General features: G+C 45.1%; 1 protein-coding gene across 2 annotated transcripts in view; it reads right to left on the reverse strand.

Moving 5' to 3' along the window:
• SPRED2 (sprouty related EVH1 domain containing 2) overlaps positions 1-24,627 on the reverse strand; it is a 123,597-nt gene that overhangs the window by 86,803 nt on the left and 12,167 nt on the right. Inside the window, exon 2 of one of the 2 annotated variants that reach the window (XM_005212899.5) lies at positions 21,485-21,661. The exons of the other annotated variant lie outside the window; for it this stretch is intronic. Within the exon in view, the coding sequence (XP_005212956.1) occupies positions 21,485-21,661 (177 nt within the window). The remainder of the gene's footprint in view (positions 1-21,484; positions 21,662-24,627) is intronic. 2 annotated transcript variants of the gene reach the window in all.

Below are 24,627 nucleotides of genomic sequence, written 5' to 3' on the forward strand. Positions count from 1 at the left end.
CAATACTTTGGCCACCTGATGCGAAGAGCTGACTCATTGGAAAAGACTCTGATGCTGGGAAAGACTGAAGGCAAAAGGAGAAGAGGGTGGCAGAGAATGAGATGGTTGGATGGCATCAATAACTCAACCGATATGAATTTAAGCAAACTCTAGGAGATGGTGAAAGACAGGGAAGCCTGGCGTGCTGTAGTCCATGGGGTCGAAAAGAGTCAGACACGACTTAGCGACTAAAGACAAACAAATGCCTTTCCAAAGGGGGATGTGACAACAGAAATTATTTGAATAAAGATGAACTTAGTGATATATATCACCAAGTTTCTTTCCAGAAAGGGTACACCAAATTCTACTTCCAGCAGCAGTGTATGAAAAATGCCCCCTCACTAAAGCCATGCCAGTATTAAAAATATTTTTCTATATGATAATTAATAACCATTGAAAGGGCTATAGTTTCATTTGCATTACTTTATTAGTTGGGGAATAACTGCTATAAAACTGCTACTATGTTTCCACTGCATTACTTTAGTAATATGTTGGGATGACTATTTTGTTTCATGTTTAACCAACTTTATTGTTCTCTTTTAGCCAGTTAGCTTAGCATTTTTTAAAATATTAAGTTGTCTATTTTTCTACTGGTTTTCTTAGTGTCTCTTTTTGTAATTTCCTGAATTCTTCAGAGTTTATATTAATTCTATATATCACAAGCGAGGCAAATTTTTTTTTTTTTGCTTTTTATGTCCGTTAAATTGTCTTGTGATATCACACAAACCCAAGTTTGGAGATGTATCACTGAGTTTCTGTGTAATTTCTTCCAATACTTCTATTTGTGGGCAATCATTCTTCCCTTAAAGATGAGTTAAACATCTACCTATGAGTTCTTCTAGTTTACTATTTTAAGGTTTTCATTTTTTAAATATTTACTTCATAGTTTTGAGATAAAATGTGAGGTGAGGCTCTACGTTCTAAGGAAATCATAAAACCCATGGTACAATGGAGTTATGTTGAAATGGGGAAATTGTTAAGAAATTACAGCCACAGGATCGAAATGGGATTTACATGGGACCTACTCTCAGTAATGAATTAGCTCATTAAAAAACTGTATTTGACAATAAATAGGATTAATCAGAACATGCCAGGGACACTCAGTCCTCCTCCTTCCCAGCCCTGTGCTTCCTCAATGTGGTCTGGATTGTTGGGAGCTGAAGGAAAAGGCTGAGGGATAAAAGCAGAGGGCAGCACAATGAGATGGGTGGGTTGGGGATGATCCATCAGGCCCTTCCGATCCCAGAACTCAAAGGATGAAAGATGCTACTTTTATTAAATAGTAGAAAATAAGGAACCATGAGGAGCCGGTTAGGAGTTTAAAACCGATTTCTCCTTTGCCTCCTTCTCAAAAGGCAAAAGATCACGGAACTAGCTACTGCTGCTGCTAAGTCGCTTCAGTCGTGTCCAACTCTGTGCGACCCCATAGACAGCAGCCCACCAGGCTCCCCCATCCCTGGGATTCTCTAGGCAAGAACACTGGAGTGGGTTGCCATTTCCTTCTCCAATGCATGAAAGTGAAAAGCAAAAGTGAAGTCGCTCAATCATGTCCGACTCTTAGCGACCCCATGGACTACAGCCTACCAGGCTCCTCTGTCCATGGGATTTTCCAGGCAAGAGTACTGGAGTGGGGTGCCATTGCCTTCTCCACAGAACTAGCTATTAACTAGGTATTTTTCTTATACAAAGTTATTGGTACAGAGATCAAAACAATGTAGCATCATGTTATCCAAAATAACACTGAGGACAGCATTCAGCCACCTCTTGGCTGCCTGCACAGAGATGCAGTACTGTTGCGGGGAGCACAGTACGTGGGGAATGGTCACCTCTCCCCAACCTGCCCCTCCACCCGGGCCTCCAACCCCAAATCCAGAGCTGCAGACTACAGTTTTACTAAATACCTGTTTGTTGAACAATCATAGTTTTGGCCTTTGTGATAATCATAATAAAGGGATTTACCAGATATAAAAGAGACTTTGATGTCTCCTGGTCTGTGGCCCCCTTCTCCAAACAACCACCTCAAATATCCTCTCATACTGGGGAGCATATGGACTAGTCTTTTTGAAGAAGTCATTCATTCATTCAACAACTGTCATTGCCAATTGACAGGCTACTCCTGATAAAGGGAGAAGAAAGCCATGGTGCAGGCAGAAAGATCTGGGATCCAGACTTCAGCTCCCGCATTACCAGCTGGGGGATCTTTGTAAACTACAAAATTTCTGAACCTGGGTGCCTCCTCTCTAAAATGGGCTTAAAACCACACAAGTAAAGGTTGCTGTGAGGACTACTTAAGGAGGTGGGAGAAGTACCCAGGCAAGAAAACTGTAAAATGAAAATCAATAGTGACTGTTACCTGTGGGGGCTGTGGGGGTGGGGGGTTGGGGGGAGGGCAGGGCGGGAAAAGCTTTCCCTGTGTCATATGCATCTGTGGACAAGACGGCTCCTGAGATGTAAATTTTTTAAAGTCCAGCAAATAATTTAAATTCTCATTTCCTCCCAGGTAGCTAATCTGCTAAAAATAGACCAACCACAGCTCAACAACTAAACAATTACAAATCATTAGGTTCGGAAAGACAAGTCCGCAGATGAATCCCGGCTTTTAACATTCACAGGCGTCTGGCAAAGTGCGCTGCTTTTAGAGGTGGGTCACGGTTGGGAGGTGGCTGCTGGCACCCTGCACAGGCTTCTCTGTTGGGAAGCCGCTGTGAATGGACACGAACAGGGCTTAATGGACCTTCTGTTTTAAAGCAGCCTCAATAAACCCGAGCTGAGGACTACCTTTGAGCCAAATCTGACGGCGGATCACACACTATCTGAAGACTGGTTTCTTATCAGTATGTTTCATAGACACTCATCAAACCCTCACCTGACCCACTTGAACCTGAGGAGAGAAGCGCACTCCCCTGCAGTTTACTGAATGCCCATGGGGGTGGGGCTCCTCCCTCTGTGCCTTCTGTCCATTTCTGATACTGGGCTTGCCAGGAGCCCTGAGCTGTCTGGCTTATTACCTCCTGGCACATCAAGCCCGGTTCTGACCACAGTGAGACTCAAAGAAGGTGGAAGGGATAGTCCTTTTATAGGAATTAAAAAAATTTTTTTTAAACCATTACGTTTTCATATGATGTTACTTCCATGTCTTATTTTAGGCAACTTTATGCCAATCCAAGTGATGTTTATTTTCTAAATGAGGAAAATGAGACTGCTTCAGGTTGGTGTTGACTCTAGCCACAAGGGGTCCAGAGATGGCTGGTGACCAAGACTTGCCACATCTTTCAACTTCCCTCTATCACCAGATCCTCCTAAGGGGTCCAGCCCACTGGCCGCTCATCCACGTGCCCCTCCTCAGCTTCCTTAATTTCATCCTAGGCTTTTGTCCAACCTGGGATCTAAGTATCCAGTGTTGCCCCATCTGCGGCCCCATTCCCCGCGCCTCCAAGCTCTTCTCTCACCAACTTTAATCCTCCACAGATTTCATCGATCACTCATCCCAGCCCAACCATCTCTCAAGGACACTCCCCAGTTTTCCTCCAACAACTGCATCCCTAAGACAGAAGTCGGAAACCTCTGCCACTGGACTCACCCCATCTTTAGCTGCCACCCTAAGTGTCCCATGTTGGCGCTTCCTGTCCTCCCAGTCGGTTCTTACCACCATCTCTCATAGGCTCCCACAGGGGTCTGGCTGATCTCTCTGCCTCTGACCTCAAGTCCATCTTGCACATCACTCCCAATTCCACTTGAAGCAAGTCATTTAGCCTTGCTAAACTTTCAGTTTCCCCACTGGTAGTAGGGGGCATGGATAACACCATCGTAAAGGGCTGTTATGAGGTTGCGAGACATTAGAGGTTGTCAGGCACCTGGCGTCAAACTCAAATGTCTCTGCCTTACAGTCTTGCAGCAATCCCTTCACACCTTGTGAAAAACCATCCATGGCTCCCTATGGCTTACAGAGGAGTGAGTTCCGCATTCAAGGTGTTTTCTTCCATCTGCCCCAAACCACTGTTTTTAAATCTTACCTTTCATACTAGTCCTTTTCGCCTCAAATGTCTTGGCCAATACCTGCTCTGTCTTAAGAGGCCAACGGTTTGAGATTTGGAATCAGACTGTCTTGGGTTCAAATTTCCATTCTAAACACTTACGAGCTTCCTTGGGCAAATTACTGAAGTGCTCCAGGTCTTAGGTTTTTGGTTTTTTAAAAATATTTACTTATCTATTTATTTACTTGGACGCTCCAGGTCTTGGTTGCATCACACTCAATCTTCAGTCTTCGCTGCAGTATACGGGACCTTCAGCTGTAGCATGAGGGACCTTTAGTTGGTTCATATGAACTCTTGGTTGTGGCACATGGGATCTAGTTCCCTGACCAGGTATAGAACCTGGGCCCCCTACACCGGGAGTATGGAGTCTTAGCCACTGGACCACCAGGGAAGTCCCTTGGCTTTAGTTTGTTCACAGGAAAGAAGCTGCTCTGAGGATTACATGGGATAACAAAGGTGAGGCCTCAGTCAAGCGCCTGGAGTGCAGGGAGCACTCAGTAAGCACTGACTACTCTTCTTCGGAGTCCTATCCATCCTCTTGCTCTGCAATCTGAACATGTGTTAAATACTTTGACCTACAATACCTCTTTCTCTGCACAGCTAAGCCTGTCCTGCAAGGCTCAACCCAGATGTGACCTTCTCCATGAGGGGTTTACCTGAAACCCACCCATCTAATCTCCTTCCCCTTCTGAAAACCTACAGCAAGTGGCCTTACTCTCGGGCCCTTCACGGTGAAAGCTCCTGAGTGTCTGCCCCACTGTAAGATGCCCTGGACTTGGCTGATGACATTTACGGACAGGCCCCATGCCTGATTCATCTTTGTGTTCGCCACACAGTCCTGCGTAGGGCAGAACGTTGGTAAATATTTGCTGAGCGAAAGAACAAATTTTTGGAGGAAAGGCAAGAGAGAGTTCCAAGCTTTGAAGACTAAGGACCCAGCACCATGGTGTAACTGAGCAACAGGACAGAGATGAATTTGTCCCGGGACACACCGGAGAAGTAAAGAAAGTTTTATTCCAAAGGAGCACTCAAGCCAAACTACACAAAGTAAAATGAAGTCAGCCTCCTCCTGTCTACTGCAAGTGAAGCCTAGCTGCCCCTACCAGAGCCAAGAGTGGCCGCCATTTTAAACAAATAAGTCACGCTGCCTCTGGGCACAAACAGCCCTCCAGGCTTCAATCCTGAGGGGTGGGGACTTATATATCCTGTGCTTGAAAAACTAGATCTTGGATCCCAAGAGGCTATTCTAAACTTCTACCAGGCATGTCTGCTTAGCAGTTCACTCCTTAAAAGCCTGTGCTGGTAACAAGTACAGCTGCATTCTTAATCACTTACACCCCACAACCAACTAAAGATAGCTTGAGGAGGTCTGCCATATGCCAAATTCTTCTTTTAAATAAGAACACAAGAACCGTTCATGCAAGAAAAATTCAGTCATGGCCGTAAGAAAAGGGAAAGACTTGGCTTTTCTTTGTTTTGAATGAAATACTGACAGAGAAAAATTTTGATATAGAAACAGATGCTCACTATATCCTGATCCTCCATTCGCCAGACTTATGTGATCTACACGGCCTGGCCTATGAGACCCTCACCCCAGCATGGATGGAAACCCTGAAGATGACCCAGGCCGGCCAGAAGTCAGCCAGCAGCAATACCAAGTAATAGACCCAGGCCTCGTAGCCACCCTCTTGAACAAATAAGATACATTAACTCTTCTTGGCAACCGGCATAGGTGGTTTAGGACATCTTTCTTTTCCTTTTTATCCAAATACTACCAATCTATCAAGGCAAAATTGAATCCCCTTCTCTTCTGTGAAGCTTCTCTCAAGTGCCTAAAACCAAGGTAAAAGTCTGACATAGAGGGGTGGGATGGGACGGGAGGTGGGAAGGAGGTTCAAGAGGGAGGGGACATCTGTAAACCTATGGCTGATTCGTGTTAATGTTTGGCAGAAACCAACACAAAACTGTAAAGCAATTATCCTTCAGTTAAAAATAAATTTTTAAAAAAGAGATAAATCTCCCCTTTCTCCCATCAAATTTCTACAATGTTTTTGGCACTTTTTTGACCTTTGTTCACAAAACAAGGTAACGTAATTATATTTAATTCAGACTCTGACCTTTCTAACCAGATTGCCAGCTTCTTGAGGATGGGACTCTTAGTTAGACTTCTTCAGACATGGCACTTCCTCCAAAGCATGTGAGAGGGTTATCTGCAGCCTCAGAGGATATACAGGTGCAAACACTTTTCCAGTGAAACCACTGATGCACAGCCCTTCTGCCATCAATTTTACTGATTATCCACTGACTTTCTCAGGCTTAGCTCTCTTACATCACCTTCCACAATTTCACTCCTCACTCCTCCTTAAATAGTATATGACATTTTAATTAAATCAAGATTTGGTGGTACAGTGGTATGATTATTGGCTTCAGTGGTGGCTCAGATGGTTAAGAATCTGCCTGCAAAGCAGGAGACCTGGGTTTGATCTGTGGGTCGGGAAGATCCCCTGAGAAGGAAATGGCAAACTCCAGTATTCTTGCCTGGAGAAATCCTTGGACAGAGGAGCCTGGGAGGCCCCAAGCCATGGGGGTCACAGAGTCAGACATGACTGAGCAACTGACACTTTTACTTTAGTATGATTATATAAATATTTAAAGTGGACCTTGTAAAATGTGATGGTTATGTTTTCTTTCTTATAAGCTTTGTTTTATTCCTACATTAAAAACGGGCCTTCTTTTAAAATGGTTGCTTACTTTTCAGTGTATCGATTACTATTTTATCTACACCCTGGGCCAGAGCTGAAAAATGTGCTCTCAATAGGATCAAAAGCATTTCTGCTCCAAGTGCCACCCCTTCTGGGACCATCCATCCTGCACCATGCCCTCTGGACTGGCTGCATGGCTGCAGCTTCTTTCCTCTATTTCTGTTCTGTGCTGGATTTCTGGATTGTGTGGTGTTCTCTTTCTTTCTCCCAAGCCCTGATGGAATGGCTTTCACTCCCAGTTTTTGGTTCAGGACTGCATTGGAACCCTAGCCTTTAGAATTCTGTAGCAGAAACTGCCATCTATCCCACCCCCAACTTTGCACCACCCACCCAGCAGGCAGTCTGCTTTCAGCTTTCTCTGCTAAGCCAACATTCACACACTGGCATTTCATCTTGCAAGATTTGGTTGCTATCTCTCTGGGAGGTTTCTGGGTTCATACTGTTTTCATTCCTCAATGTCATCTTATTAGGGTTTTGGGAAGAAGCAGATATATAAATACATACACTTGTTCAGTTTACTATGTTTAACCAGAAGTCAAGGACTGAATGTTTACAAATAGAATTACAAGGTCAGTCACCATGTATTATACCGTTTTTTCTTTTCCCTTCTAGCATCAAGTACAAAGATTCATAAGTAGTGGGAGCTCAAGAAGTATTTGCCAGTAATGGTGGGTCAATAATTTAATTAAATCAATGCTGACATTTAGACCACTCACTGATTATAAATGGTAAAGCAATCAGGATATTAAAACATAAATATCCATTCATTTTCTTAGGTAACTCTAAAGGTACATGTAGCAACTTGACCACTACTGGGAGCACCTGGGAGAAGGCAATGGCACCCCACTCTAGTACTCTTGCCTGGAAAATCCCATGGATGGAGGAGCCTGGTAGGCTGCAGTCCCTGAGGTCGATAAGAGTCGGACACGACTGAGCGACTTCACTTTGACTTTTCACTTTCATGCATTGGAGAAGGAAATGGCAACCCACTCCAGTGTTCTTGCCTGGAGAATCCCAGGGACGGGGGAGCCTGGTGGGCTGCAGTTTATGGGGTCGCACAGAGTTGGACACAACTGAAGCGACTTAGCAGCAGCAGTAGCAGCAGGAGTACCTCACCTTCCAACATAGTAAAAAGACTTCTTTGCAATACAACAAAGCAAAAAATCTTTAAGAATAATATGTTTATTTTGTTATTTGGGGGCTTCCCTGGTAACCCAGCTGGTAAAGAATCTGCCTGCAATGCAGGAGATCCCAGTTTGATTCCTGGGGTGGGAAGATCCACTGGAGAAGGGATAGGCTACCCACTCCAGTATTCTTGGGTTTCCCTGGTGGTTCAGCTGGTAAAGAATCTGCCTGCAATGTGGAATTGCAGAATTCCATGGACTATTCCATGGGGTCACAGAGTCCGACAGACTGACTTTCCTTTTTGTTATTTTACTTTTTGCCCAAACAGTCATGAATAAATACCAACTGTTGGCAGAACGCCAAAGTTCTTTGCATTCAAGATAAAGTCATTCATTAATTTAACAACCACTTAAGACTCTACCGTACTGAAATTCAGGTACTTTCTAGGTGACACTAGTATACTCTAGAGAAGACAAATGTGGTTCCTGCGCATGTACAGGCAGACTGACCATGAACATATAAATCAATAGACAGTGGTACCTCCTACCCAGATTTAAAGTTGGACTACTGAGTGAATGGTGTGTCATTTGTCAGTGACAGGGAGAAGGGGGTGAATGGGCTGCCCAGCTCCAGAAGACTGGAAGGTCTATTTTGGACATTTAAATTTAGATGCATCTTAGACATCCATGTAGCGATACCGACACAAATCTGGAACTCTGGGAAGAGCCAGCCTGGAGGAATCAACCTGAGTCATCTGTGCACAGTATGGTACATAAAGCCATTAGACGAGATGGCACCTGGGGGTGGGGGCGCATTGCGGCACCTAAGGAGATGAAGCCTTAGTAATAAACACATAGTAATTCCCATCAGAGTTCACTACGCAATCACAGCATCTTAAGACAAAGTAGATGTTAAGTGTACACCTATATGAGTGTCTGAATTAGAGCAATGTAATTCCACAAAGCGGCTGCATCTGAAGTTATTAAGATCAACAGGCAAGGTATAGATACGCAAAAAAATCATAATTAAGGTTTTTACTTTGCAAGACGGCAGAAAATTTGTGCCAGTATTAACCAAAAAAGGGTTAGACGCTGATGAGCACATTTGGTCAAACTGAGAAACAGAAATGAATCTACCATGTTTGGGGCATTTTATACCTCTGCCAAAGAATTTATCGGCACAATCCTTACTTTTAACCAACACTGAACCAACTAGCATTTGATTTACATCCAAAATCCCAAATACATCCCCAGAAGCCAAATATAAAGCATCAGACTTCACTCAAGGTCCACAGTGAATCCTGAAACGTCCAAGTTTCAAGAAGCAGCTATACTTGGCAGTACTGTTTGTCATGTACAAACCAAACAATGGCCCTCCTAAGGAAACAACTATTTCCAGAAAGGATAAAGTACAGGAGGGGGCTTCCATGGTAGCTTAGAGTTAAGACTCTGCCTGCAATGCAGGAGACCCAGGTTCCATATGTGGGTCAGGAAGATCCCCAGGAGAAGGGAATACTCACTCCAGTATTCTTGCCTAGAAATTTTCATGGACAGAGGAGCCTGGCTACTCAAAATTTGGTCCAAAGCACAGCCTGCAGCAGTATCAGGAAAACTTAACACATCATTGACTGGAGACATTATATGTGGCTTTTGCTACTAGAACATTATTGTATATGTCTTTTGCTACAGGGATGTTATTGATCAGAGATACAATTAACATCACCATGGAAAGCTGTTAGAGCTTAAAACTGATCAAGGGTTTATTATACAACTTATGATTGTTGTTATCATTCACATTTTGCGCCATTAGATTTTTGTTCCAACCTTGTGTATATTATAAATGAAAGTATAATACTGTAAAATTTTCAAGTGACACATTATGAAATTTCTCACTTCTACAAGAGCCCTCCTTTGTCCTTTCTACAAGGACAAAGATCACCTTGTCCGCTATCAGGTAAAATAAAAGAATATATTTTAAAGGAAATAATACCCACAGGATTTAAAAAAAAAAAAAAAAATCTGCCAGAAAGCACAATCTGCTTATCCGGGGGAAAGCACACAGTATACTTGTAATAGATGTTCTGTTCCCTGCACAGAGGTGCCTGCTATACTGCCTATCACACTCTAACGAATTATTACAATGCTTTAGTAAGATATACACAACGTTTCAAATAAATACATTACATGCAAAAAAAGTTGTTGATATTCAAACAGGGGTGCTTCAATATTCGCTTACAAAACAAATCACCGGCCCTAGGCATTAGTTTCTGCAAAATCCCCCAGTCAACATCAGAAATACAGGCTTGCAGCCTGCTGAATTGGAACTTATAGCTCAACAAGATCCCCCCACCAGGTGACTCACACCCACTTTCATGCCCTGGTCTAAAAGGCCTGGACCTCAAGGCACTTGCTCGAACTATGCTGGTCAGACCAGTAATTAGGTGAATATGATATTTAAACACTTTATTCCAGAAGCAGCAGCATTGTCAGTTTGAAAAAAAAGGTACATTCATGCTCATTATATTCCCCTTTAAGAGTTCTAAGGATTGTGTGTAGGCAGGCAACCATGTAAAATAAAGTTAAAAGCTGTAATCACATATACTCACAAAGTTAACCACATATATTAAATATATTAATGAATTACAGGGGAACTAAGTAAGCACAAGTATATACAACATATCTTTAACCAAACCAAGTTGTTTCAAAAGTTTGTCTCTTATTGGACAGCTGAACAGTCTCAGTAAAGACAGTTTTCTTGGGGATTTTTCCCAAGGAGCACGTACAATTTAACATTAGATGCTCATTCCTACTGGATCTCATTCACTCATTTGGCAGATCTTGCTTAACCAGGCACTAAATGCAGCAACAAACAAAATAGGCAAACTGCCCACTGTCTTCCTGGAACTAAACCCTAGGGTACACAGATAAGAGTGGACCTGGGGTCTCTGGAGTTGGAGAGTCAACAATCCCCTCCACCACACACACAAGTCTGGGACACAAGATCTAGGAGAAGCCACCGAGCAGCAAAGAGTACAAGTGTAGGTCTACAAAACTGCGCGTTCAGTTCAGTGGCTCAGTCGTGTCCGACTCTGCGACCCCATGAATCGCAGCACGCCAGGCCTCCCTGTCCATCACCAACCCCTGGAGTTCACCCAAGCTCATGTCCATCGAGTCGGTGATGCCATCCAGCCATCTCATCCTCTGTTGTCCCCTTCTCCTCCTGCCCCCAATCCCTTCCAGCATCAGGGTCTTTTCCAGTGAGTCAACTCTTCGCATGAGGTGGCCAAAGTACTGGAGTTTCAGCTTCAGCACTGGTTTCTTGCAAATGCAGGCATGACGGTCATCCCACTTACAGGTCCCCAACTTGGACATCAGCCTTTTCCTTCTGCCAAACAAATCTCTCCTTCCCTCCCCAACAACTGGCCTGGAAACCTTTCTTGGTTTCATTGCCCACTTCCCTCCCATCTTTGGTGCAGTATTTACACAATGTTATAAATATGATTAGAAACGATGGGGATGACAATGGCAGCTTGCTAACGTTTACCACGCATTTTCTTCAGTGCCAGGTGATCTACTGATATTTAACTGTACCTCCATCAGCCCACTTTCCAGAAGAGGAAATTAAGGCTCAGAGTTTATGTAACTGCTCTAGGTCACCTGACTAACAAATGGCCGAATCAGGACTCAAACTGCCTTCTTACAGCACATCTCAGTTCGGTGGAGGAAAGTACAGAATTGACATAAAAATATTGATAGAGAAAGCTGTTTCTCAGGGAGTTACTGAAATATCCTTCTCATCTTTCCTTTTATCACTAAAATAGCAGTTAACAAGGGCCAGTGCTGTAAATTCCCATTTTCCTCCTTGCTTAGTTCTTTTATTCTGACTAGAAAGTATTCCAAGCTAAAATGTTAAAAAATGATTCTTTTTTTCCCTTCATCATGAATTCGTTACAAATGCAAAGTAAATGTGAATGATCGTCCAAAGGAGCAGGATGAAAACTCCCCCACCCAATTAAGTCCAATACACACACCTGAACTTAATGGGCCTTCAACACCCCCAGAAGATTAATCAGCACCCGTTGGGCTCTGCTGAACACAAAGGCGATTTTGTGGGAGGAATGCTGGGAGCAATCCTCTTTTCTGTGATTACACCTCATTTTATAACAATGTTCAGACATTTGGTTTGTGCAAGTATAGTAATTACATTTCTCACTTTGAACTAATTTAAGCAGCTACATCTGAGCTCCTCCACAAGTCCTCACACTCATTGGCCCTCCTCCTCCTACCCGGATCCCGCCTGTCTGAGAAGACCTCTTTGCCCAGGGACCGTCCTCACTTTCCTGCAGGGGCTTTTTGTGCTTCAAAACTAATTCTGCAAGCTGACCCCTACAATGGGCAGCAACCCCCCAAATACACACACACTCTTTCTTCCTGGCACTCATTTGGATGATCCCCGTGGGGACAGAAAGCCACCAAGCCGCCCAGACTTCCCTGCTATCCCACTGTGTCACCTGGGGCTCCACTTCCTAGAAGCCTTAGTGTCCCCATCTGTTAAATGGCATTTCCGGCCTAGATATTGTTGATGGACACTCTTTGGAGCTCCTGATGCTACCCCGAGGTTGGAAGAGCAACAGCCCAGAGGTGGATGCCAGCCCTTCCGAGCCCAGGCAAAACGCCCGGAGCCACAAACACCATCCCAGAGGCAGTAAATCCCTCAGCTTGTGCCCCATAGAGAAAACATGAGAAAGTACGCTTCCTAATCCTGCTCACCCAAAGCTCCACCCACACACTTTGCAGTCCTTCAACCTCCTTAGAATTCACTCTCCGTGGCGGTCAAGAATAATTAATCAAAATGTTCAAAATGCAGAAAGCAACACCAGTGTCCACCTCCTCCTCCTCCCCTAAATCGAAGAGCCTAGTTTTGCAAAGTGAAACCCACATTTTTATCTGTGCACCCACTCTTGTCTCAAAGATATCAAAGAGCTTTTAGAGAGGCAGTGACGATGGGACGGGCTAAGTGGTCGTGGAAACCAAATTCACCACTACACCCTCTGTGCACCACACCTGAAATGTCCCGACTTTTTATCTCTGGGGAGGGTCTTTTCTATTGAGGTCAGGGGCAGATGGCAACAGACTTCAGGGTGTGTTTTTATTTCCCTTTCCTTCTGCTTGACAAACCAGCCCTCCGGGCTGCAGGTGTGACAGGTCAGAAATAGTTAACATCAAGTTCTCCTTTGCTGGGAGCGAACCTGTTCCACCAGAATGGCCAGATAAGGGGAGCCGCCACTTCCTTAGAGATAAGATCCGCCGTTCTGCACTCAGACCTGAGTGAGGCAGGGCCCGCCACCAGCCACTCGCCTGCCCACCCACTGCTCAAGCGCGCTTCTGCTCCAAGTCACTGGACACTACCTGGGGCGGTGGAAAGTTGAATCTCTTTCTCAAATGGGGCATTCTTAATTCATGGTTAACTGTCCCACAATGCAGTCTCTGACCTCACAGCTAATGCTAACAATGAAAAACTCCCAAATCACAATGACTTCTTAACAACAAATGGCTCCCCCTCGGTGTGTGTGCCTGCACACTCGAGTCTGTGTGGTGGGGAGGTGGGCAATTAACATCTATGCCTAAATTCGAGGGAAACATTGTCTGCAGTGAAAACCCATCCAATGACAATCTTTAGAGACATTTAAATTCTCCTTGTTCAGTAAAGATTCAGTGAGAGGGGGTTTGATTGACCCTGAAGCTGTGTGGCCACAGATGCAGGAGAAAAGCTAGTAAAATCAAAGAGGTGGGTGTACGGCACACAAAGCTTCTCTCTGATGCAGGCTGAGCGAAGGGAAGCTGCTTATTTCAAGTAATTTTATGCTGAATCTTTTTTAAAAAAAAGATTTCTTGGCCATGCAGCGTGGCATGTGGGATCTTAGTTCTCTGACCAGGGATCGAACCCGTGCCTGCTGCGTTGGAAGCACAGTCTTAAGCATGGCACCACCAGGGAAGTTTCCATGGCGAGTACTGCCGTACACAAGATTGTCACACACACCTGAACGCACGTGCTCTGCAAATCCAGATGTTGGTGTCTGTTTTGCTTAAATCAAAAGATCAACTTGAATTTGGATCCTGCTGTCCTTTTACCTGTGAAGACACTGTATCGGCTCAAGCTTCACCTGGGGAGCACAGGTAACTCCCTAGAACTCCAGTTCCAGAACAAGTCTCCCTTTGGCTCTTGGCAGTGTTTTACATCTTAAAATACTACTACTAACACAAAACGGTGTGACGCCCCGGTCGTAATTTTACTCTCCAGAACGAACAATAAAAATATCAAAAGTTGGGCGAGGAAGCAGAGCAGGAAAAAAAAAAAAGAACGTTATCAGAACGTTATGACATAGCCCACATGTGGAGGGTAACTCCCCAGCATGCCATCACCCCAGGCCAGGCCTCTGTTCCTCCCCTTTCCTACTTCTTTCTCAGAGTCCCTTAGGGTATCTTACACCATCACAAATCCTTGGCAAAGTCTAGAATCTTGGTAGTCAATAAACCAAATGGGTGAGGGGCACTAGATCCCCCATGCACACTTCGACAGGATTTACCTGTCTCTGTTTTCAGCTCGAGAGAGTTCCTCACAAATCCAGTCTCTTGGGTCCCTTCTCCTGTCTCGCTGGGGCTGTTTATCAGACAGGCATGATCTGTCCCTTCTGTTTACACCTTGCGTGCGTGCTCAGTCGCTTCAATCATGTCTGACTCTTTGCGACCCTATGGACTGTAACCCTGCCACATTCCTCTGTCCACGGGATTCTCCAGACAGGAATACTGGAGTGGGTTGCCATGTCCTCCTCCAGGGGATTTTCCTGACCCAGGGGTCGAACCCATATCTCTTATGTCTCCTGCATTGGCAGGCAGGGTTCTTTAACACTAGCACCACCAAGGAAGCCCATAAAAGGTATGTGTGCACGTGTGCTGAGTCGCTTCAGTCGTGTCCGACTCTTTGCGACCCTATGACTGAGCCAGCCAGGCTCTTCTATCCAAAGGATTCTCCAGGTAAAAATACGGGAGTGGGTTGCCATGACCTCCTCCAGGGGATCTTCCCGACCTAGAGATTGAACCTGAATCTCCAACACTGGCAGGCAGACTGTTTACCACTGAACCACCTAGGAAGAGAACTGGTGGTAGAGCTGCAAATTGCTCAGCCAGCCCTAAAGTCCCCTTCCAAGGCTTTTGTGTACAAAATCCCAGTCTCCAGTCCCAGGAATCTGTCAGATTTTCTGGAGTTTTCCTTCAGCCTATAAATATTGCCCCAATGCTGGCTTTCATCATAACCCTCATCCTTTAATCCATACCCTACGGAACAGCAGGAGACTCAAGTTTAATCCCTGGGTGGGGAAGATCCCCTGGAGAAGGAAGTGGCAAGCCACTTCAGTATCCTTGCCTGGGAAATCCCACGGACAGAGGAGCCTGGCGGGCTACAGTCCATGGAGTCACAAGAATCACACACGACTGAGTGACTAAACCACCACCAGGCAATTAACAGTGATTTCAAAATCGTAGACGCCAATTACAGAGCACCTCTTCGTGGACTCTTAGGAACATACGTCATCTGACTTAATACTTACAACAGCCTAGGAAAGAAGATACTATGGTTTCTCTTTTACTTGAGGTTTTGAATGGTTCAGGTGATTTACCCCTGGTCACATGGCTAATAAGTAACAGAGAGGAGGTGACATCAGGCCTGCCTCAGTCTAGAAGGGCGCTGATACAAGGAGGCCCCTGGGGCTACTGAACACCTGGAATACAGCTGGTCCAAATGACGTGCTCTACAAGTGTAAAATATACACTGCCTTTCAAAGGTGTTGTACCCAAAATGCAAAATATCTCAATAACAATTTTTATTATTGATTACATACATATTGAAACAACTATTTAGACAGGTTGAGTTAAATAAATAAAATATATTAAAATTAATCTCACCTATTTTTTTTTAAACACACTGCTCCCAGACCATTTAATGTCACTTATGCAGTTCCTGAGGTATTTGCATTGTACAGCACTTGTCTAAATCCTCCAGTCTTTACTGAGAAGTCCTACTGCCTCCCTGCTTTCCTGCAGTAATGCAGCTCTTTAGTAGTTTACACGTTGTACACTATTTTAAAAAGAACAGACTCTGTGGTGGTCCAGTGGCTAAGAGTCTGTGCTCCCAACGCAGAGGGCCTGAGTACAATCCCTGGTTAGGAAACCAGATCCCGCATGCTGCCACTAAGAGTTTGAATGCCGCAACTAAAGATTTCACTTGCAGCTGAGACCTGGCACAGTCAAATATATAAACAAAAATATTAAAAAAAATAAATCCACCTCAACAGTCTCACCTCCAGTAATAAAAACTTTGTTTCCTGATGAAGACTTCAAGAATAATTTTTAATGCAAAGAAAAAAGAAGTATAAATTCACATACAGATGTCAAAGAATCTGCAAGCAGCCTAGACAGGGCTGTCCCCCGTCCCTACAATGCCAGGATCTCCAACATGGTCTTGGCATTTGGTCAAACCTCCTTCTCAGGCGGTCTCCCTTTTAAAATTTAACTCAATTTTCAACTTTTTAATTTTGTATTGGGGTAGAGCCGATTAAACAAACAATGTTCTGACAGTTTCAGGTGAACAGCAAAGGGGCTCAGCCACACATATACACACATGAATCTGTTCTCCCCCAGCCTCCCCTCCCATCCAGTGCTCGGGCAGTCTCCCTTTTATCGCTATTTGCACTCACCATCTTGGTTCTTGACCTCAATAGATGGAAATGGTTCTCAAATCATATCAAAAGGGGACCTAGCTTTTTGCTCCTAAGGATGAGAATTTCATAGATGAGAAGGTAGGGAAAAGATGTCGGGCACTGAATCTACAGTAAAAATCAGAAGGAGCTATGGCCCATACCTTTCCCTGGGGGGAGTGGGTCTCAGGGCAGTGCACCTGGCTGGCTGGCATCTGGAAGGGGTCCAGAGGCTGCCTACTCTGGTTGCCTTCACTGTGGAACGCCTATCCGCTGAAGTTCCTGACCTACTGCAACTGCTAACCCGAAGTGTTCGTTCTCTCTCAGGGTTTTCCATTTTTATGTTATGATCATCAACATCAGCTGTAGCAGATAGCCTTTTTTCAACTGCTTGCGCTCCATGTACCAGGCACTGTGCTGAGCACGCAACCCAGGTTATCTCACTTAATCCTCTGAGGAATGACTCAGCTCCGGGCCCAGGCAAGACTCACCCAACACAGCAGGCTCTACAAGCCAGCCACACGGAGGGACACTGAGTCTCCCTGCCCTCCTTCCCCAGCATTTCTAGGGTAACCCCATGGCATCCAAGCCACCCAGCAGCAGGCTCTACAAGCCACACAGAGGGAGACTGAGTCTCCCTGCCCTCCTTCCCCAGCATTTCTAGGGTACCCCAGCGACGTGCAAGCCACCCAACAGCGGGCTCTACAAGCCACACAGAGGGAGACTGAGTCTCCCTGCCCTCCTTCCCCAGCATTTCTAGGGTACCCCAGCAACGTGCAAGCCACCCAACAGCAGGCTCTATAAGCCACACGGAGGGAGACTGGGTCTCCCTGCCCTCCTTCCCCAGCGTTCCTAGGGTACCCCAGCGGCATGCAAGCAGGTAGCCTGATTTGGTCAGCTGCCAAAGTGCTGACACGGTATCATTTAATTGTTACTTTAATTACGTGCTTTCAAACAGCACTCTCACATGACGACCTGTCAAATGGCACTTTACCTGTGCACTGGACCGGGCCACACAGGCATAAGCTAAGCAAAGTTAACTGGCCTGAAGGAACTTGTAAAACTAAATTACAACAGGGGACAAAAGTTAGGGATGGAGTGTCGGCCTAAACAGCTCACTTCCTTGTCTTAATTGGCTTCCATCTTGGTGTTAATTGACTTTGGAGTTAAGAGCCTTTCATACAAATGGAGGGAAGCTGACCTTTGGAGCGCTGGTGACTTGTTGAGTAAATATGTCTTTATGGACTTCATAAAATGCAGATAGTGTAAACACACACTCAGGAACTATTAAAAGCACTGGGTGGCTGGAGTAAGGCACAAAGGTGGCCTTTAAGATTCCTGAGTACTCCGTAGTTGGACGTTTCAGAAAACGAACATCCAGGATGTAATTACAATTTAGGGAATAGATTTCAAACTCTGGCTTGCAGGCAGAGGATTCACTTAGGGAGCTTTTCAAAAATACAGATTCTCCGGGCCACATGCCCAGAGAGGCTGATCCAGGAGGTCTGGGGTAGCCTGCTGACATCTGTATTCTAACAAGCTCTCCAGACTACCAACTCTGAGTAGATGGCCCAGGACCAGCTTTGAAAAACTACGATTTCAGTGCTATAAGCAGTTCACTCACCTTCTCACCTGTTCTTCCTTACTCCCACTAAAGAATACCAGCTGGGGAACACAGAAGACCAGAGTCCTTCATTCAGGAGCGGAGGGATCTTCTGAAGCAGGAGGGAACTCCCTTTCTCCCCCTGCCCATTATCCAAGAGCAATAACTGACCCCAGCAAGTTCTCAGGCTGGCACCAGGAGAGCCTTCTTTATGCCTCTGAATGGGAAAGAGATCAGCTCCCCTAGAACAGCTGAAACCCATCCACAAAGTCAAGGGTGCACATTCAGCACAGGGAGCCACGTTTTCCACATATACAGCCCGATCTCTCTACACTGACCACAGCCCCCATGTCAGGGAGACGTCAACATGCACAGCATCCATGAGCCTGAGGCAGCTGGAGAAACACCTCCAGTTCTGGATCCCTGTTTTATAAGGAGACTGGGACGGTGTCTGGGCAGCAGAAGCTCTCCTCATGTATCAGTGGGGAGACAGAACAGCAGAGAGCTGGCTGTCGTGGCCACAGAGGACAGTAGTTCCATAGATGAGCTGCTGACGATCAGGGCCACATATCCATGTCACCTGGCACGAGGGCCCCTTATCTTGGAAGTATCTGGGCAGAGGGAGAAGGGCCATCTGGGGCAGCAGAACAGCACCTACTTACCAGCCCTGCATTAGTAAGATCTCCACAGACCCTGCGTTTCCATCCCCGGGGTGGGGTGGGGGTTGGGGGTTGGGGGTTGAGGGTGGAGTGCTCTCACATGAGCAAATATGCCCTCAATCATGAGTAACCCTTTCCCCAAAGCTTATCAAAGTGGTTCATGACAGCATTTGCTTCTTTCCTACTCAACATGGAGAGTGCCAAAACGTGGTGACACGTTTGACAAGACCAGAAAGTGTCAAATCTACAAACAGTTCATAAAGGACTATAGATTTCCAACAACCAAAGTGATGAACCGCAGGTAAAACAGATTTGGTATTTTTATTGCAAAATTCACGAAAGCTGTAGAAGAAGTTGCTAATATTCCCACTTGAGGCGTATGCCATTTCAGAACCTCTAAGGACCCAGTTTCCACCCATGGGCTACTAGCAAAACGACTTAAAGAGGAAAACAGCACGTCTTACATAAACAAGAGCCTAACACGTTCAAAGGGAGAGTTGTTTTTCTCACCGGCATGGCCTCAGCACACATTCGTTCTCGTGCGTTTGCTTAAATTAAGTGATTATGAATTTCGCCTGCCAGGTTTTGACTCCTCGTTTCCAAACAGAGGAAAAGCAGAAGAGCCAACATGCCTCTTTGGTTCTTTACACTTTTTTTTTGTGCTGTCGTCCCATATGGTTGTCACCACTGAGGCTCTGGACACGAAGTGCTCGCCCATGGGTGCTTCCCTGGTTATTATTGTGCCAGCCTCCCTGTGATCCTGATCTCCTGCCTGGGAAGGGCTCATCACCCACAGCACTCGCACCCAAGGCCAGCTCCGCTGTAAGCTCTCCTGCAAGGCCGTCTGGACCTTGAAAGCTTTCTGGGAGGTTCCAACCCTTTCTCAAGACTCATTAGTTTAGGCAGAAATACACTCACTCACTGGAAGAACCTTTAGGCGATACACAAACTTTAGCACCATTGGCCTCATCTCAAAGTCCATCTTGCCTCCAACGTCTTGAGCGGAGCTGTTTTTTGCGGTAGGGGGAGGCAGAAGAGGGGAGCCTAGGGGACTAGGCACAGATTGACAGGAACTGGAAACCTACAGGTAAGGATGTGAAATTGATTTGATGTCTGAGGCCCTCCAGCCCACGCAGTTGTGCTCAGACGGCCATTTTTTCCAGAAAGAAGTCTTTGAGACTTCTTATGAAGTCATGAGTTGACTTGGTCCCATTTAAAATAAATAAATAACCTGTTCTAGTGGTAGCAAAATATGCACAACGTAACATTTACCATTGGACCCATTTTTAAGTGTATGGTTCAGTGACATTAAGTACATACGTTCACACTGTTGTGCAAGACTCTCCCGTTTTTAAGAGCGCCCTTCACACTTTCTCCTAAGATATTAAAACACTTTTTCAACCTCTCCCACATTTGCATCCTGTGCCACAGTTTCAGATGACAAGCTACAATCTTAATACCTGGCATCAGTTTTGTTAGCAACATCTGTTTTAAGTCAATGTATTTTTCAGTTCTAGGTAAAGCATATGATTCTATATCTGTTTTCCTTTAAATTCAAACAGATGCCGGTCTTATAAAAACAAAAGGTTTGTCAAAAATCAAATTCAAGAACTATTCTTGTTTCCTGTAAAATAACTGGCCCCATTCTACCCGCCCCCTAAAAGACAAAATAAAAAAACACTCCTGTATTTACTACTTAATTAAAATAGCTAAATTCATATCCTAAAGGCATCTGTATTACATCACTAAGGAAAACTTCTGAAAAAAATTATTAGGGCTTTTAAAGTTTCAGTCAAACTTTTAAAAAAGTTAATAAAAAACAGTCGTAATTTTGGACAGCTGTAGGTGATTTTTTGGTGTGTTTTAGAGTGTTTTTCGTTAAAAAAAAAAAAAGGCCTCTTGAATCAACAATTAGAATTTATTTTGCATTGTCTCTTATGGTTTCACTTTACATGTAACATCAATTTGGTATCTTCCTCCCTAAGAGATGATTTACTAACGTGAATGAGATGGAATCATGAAGAAAGAGTGGGAAGGAAAACAGCAATGGTCCCCTCCCCTGATAAGGATGTGTGTGACTTGAATTCCCTTCTGTATGACAGATGACTCAGGTAAATGACTCAGGGGCAGTGATACGGGAACTTTTTTTTTTAGCTACAACTGACATTTAACATTATATTAGTTTCAGGTGTACAACATGATTTGCTATTTGTATATACCTAAAAAATGATCACCACAATAAAGTCTGGTTAACACCCATCACCCAGGGGGATCTTTCAAAAGAGGAAGGCTTGGGTGGTGCCATCTTTGTTGGTCATAGCCCTCTAGGTTTGGTGGGTGTTTCCCTCTTCCAAATCTTGATTAGTCTAAGACACAGTATAATCTAGATTTTTTTGAAATATTGACACAGGGTGTGAGGGTGAAATTCTAATTCAGTTGGTCTAGGGAGGAGAAAGGTGAAAGTGGAAAGACAGACAGATGTTGTGTCCTAGAAAGCATGCCAAACCAACCTGGATATGTTCCTCCTGCGGCCTCTTGTTAAAACTGATAAACTGCCCTTGTTAGGACAGTCTGGGGAGGAGTTCTGGTTCAGGCTGCGGGCATGGGTGGATTGGACACAGTGGTCTCTTCTCCTGGTCACTGCTGCACTGCTCCATGTGGAACAAGAGGCTTGTGGAAGGAGGGATCTGTGGGCAAATCATTTATAAGCAAACCGCCCTGATGGTTTGGATGATCCAAAAGCAATGTGATGTGGAACCTGAAACCCCACAAAGCAATCTTTAGGCTCACAAGGGATCCTTTACTCGATGAATAAGGATGCCCAGCTGATGGAGACTAAAGGGGGAGCGTGTAGAATACCAAGAGAAGGAAATTTTTTAAGTACACGTTATCCATCTGACACAAGCAGTATGAATCTTGTTATCCAAGGGGAGCCCTGACTGAGAACTACAGTCCCAAAGCAGGACTGGGAAATGGATCGTCTCATCATGGCAAGGTGGCACGTGCTTCCCAGCATGTGTGTTTGACTGTGGGCTCTTGGGGAGAGCATGTCTGGCTTTGGAGATTTTTATTCTTCCTCAAGCCTAGGTTTCTACACGGTTATAACAGTAGCTATCTCATTTGGTAAAGAGAATAATCCCAATTTTATCAGAGTTAACCTGTGGGGCAGCGGCCTTACAAAAATTAAAATAAACATGCTACCGTAAAAAATACTCATCATATGACTAGCTCGTCAACTCTTCCCTCCCTCTCTTTGCTGTAACAGGCACCTGTCGGCTTAGAAATGTCCGGAGTTCTCACTCTAGTGCGCCCAAACTGGCACCCCTCCCATGCTGCTATCCGCCAATCCCCACCCCCACCCCGAGACCTGCACATCAAATATTACTTCCTGCTGTCTATGACCACATCGCCTTGGCAGTTAACCTCAAAAGCAAACACATGGGGAGGAGAGAAGTCCCTGGAGCTGGGGAGGAAGGACAAGCCTCAGGGAAGTTTCAGACATTTTTGCTAGTGCCCAGGTGCAAAAACCTTGGTCACGTGTATTTCAACGTCTCATCAAAGGCCTCATCTTTTCTTCCCCGGGATGGAGAGCTGAATGAAACACTCCTCTGCCTCCACTCCCTACCCTCCTGTTCTTGAAACACACATATGGGACCCCCCTACCACCCAAAGGTGAACCACACAGGAACAGTGTCTGGCAGCTCACCTATTCTCCACGTGTTCAGGGGTTGACCGAGGCTGGCACTCTGTTCAATGTTGATGGTTCCTCGGCAACACGGGCTACGTTTATTTAAACTGAACAAGTTATAATCATCTTTTTCTGGTGTCCAGGGAGTTCAATGGTTCAGGGTAACAACTGTCATGAAAGTCTGACACAACACCAAAACAGGACTGGAGCCAAGGGCAGATGACATCTGCTTACCTACATATCCCAAGGAACCAACTAGCTGTGTGACCCTGGGTTCATCACTCGACCTCTTTGGATTGCAAGAAGGGAGATGGCATTTTCCTAAGCTGCTCTCCAGCTCTACAATTTTATGGTCCATTTGCAACCATTTTACTTTACTGAGAAAGGGCGATGTACTCTCCACTTCACAAGGGCAATTTCAACTGAGCAGTGCTGTGTTCCTGCAGGAGGAACAATACTTAAAAAAAAAAAAAAAGTTTAAACTATATTAAAAAAAAATAGTAAAAATACAAGAAGTAGTAAAAACAACAACAAAAAGAAAAACCCCAAACCCTCACTTGATTTCTTACTAGCCTGAAAGTTTGATCTACAAAGTAGGTTGGTTAACTTTGCTTTGAATTTCACAGCTTCCCTATCTTCCAATAAACATAACAACCTCTTCGGAACAAAGATTCCTAGAGCGGTGCCTGCTGCAGTTCATTACAGCCAGAAGGAAAGCCCTGCCCAGATCCGGTGGGGTAAGAGCTCTTAGGGGCCTCTCTGACTCCAGCCTAGCCCGTAGCCTCCAACTAATTGGAATTTACCGACAGTACATCACTTTATCATTTCTTTGATTCAGAACTTTAAACAGCACCATTCCACGTAAAGCACGAAAGCTCCAAGATGGATTTTGACAGCCTGGCATGCAATAAGCCTAAAATTTAGCCTCACCTACCTGGACCAGCTCTTTCTCTGAGTTCCCCCGGCATATACCCAGGGGTGGGATTTCCTTGTCTGTGGAAGAAACCTTTGGACGCCGGATGCCTCCTCTCCAACCTGCCTGACCTGCCCCCTCCCCCACTATCACCACCACCATCCTTATCTGAGTCCGCTACAACTCAAGAGTCACCTGGATGAAAGTGAACTTTCCCCTTGGCTAGTGCAGCAAGAGGTACTTTAACTTCTTTGCATTTGTGTCTATTTTTAAAAAGAATATTATACTTATAAAAGTTTTCTTAAAACAGGGACTCTGGGGCTTCCCTGGTGGCTCAGTGGTAGAGAATCCACTGAATGCGCCACAACTACTGAGCCTGTGCTCTAGAGCCCAGGAGCTGCAACTACCGAGCCCCTGCGCCCTGGAGCCTGTGTTCCACAACAAGACACGCCGCCACAAGAACCCCACGCGCCACAACTGGAGAGTAGCCCTCGACTGCCACAACTAGAGAAAAGCAGCGACGAAGACCCAGCACAGCCAAAAATAAACAAATACAATTAGTTTTTTTAAAAAAGAACTCTCCTTACAATACTGGAACTACAAGAGTTCTTCAGTATTTTTACTATTCAATCCCTTTATTTTAGAGACGAGAAAGCCAAGTCCGGAGAGACCACCTGACATCTTGGGCACATTGGTGGCAAAGAAGTGAAGGGGACCGAAGTTTCCCAACTCCCAGAACTTGCTGCACAAAGCAAACTGCTCCCCATCTGCTCTGCTACTTGGTATCCGTTCAAAAGCTTCTCCTGTTGGGTGTATCCTTTTTTCCCACAATACAGTCCTGTGCTGCACAACGCAGGTGTTCAATAAATGCAAGGAAGCTGGAAGACAGAAGACAAGCTCCCCTAGGCCCTCCTCCTTATGAGAAGACCCAACTTTGTACCAAGTCTCTGTGGGGGAAAGTCCTGACTCATTTTCAACTCCCCCCACCCACCTCCAACTAATGCCCTCTGCTTTCCTTCAGACCTTCCACCCAATCCTCAATCCGCCCGGAG

This window comes from Bos taurus, chromosome 11, assembly GCF_002263795.3.
Source record: "Bos taurus isolate L1 Dominette 01449 registration number 42190680 breed Hereford chromosome 11, ARS-UCD2.0, whole genome shotgun sequence".
NCBI classification, from domain to species: domain Eukaryota; kingdom Metazoa; phylum Chordata; class Mammalia; order Artiodactyla; family Bovidae; genus Bos; species Bos taurus.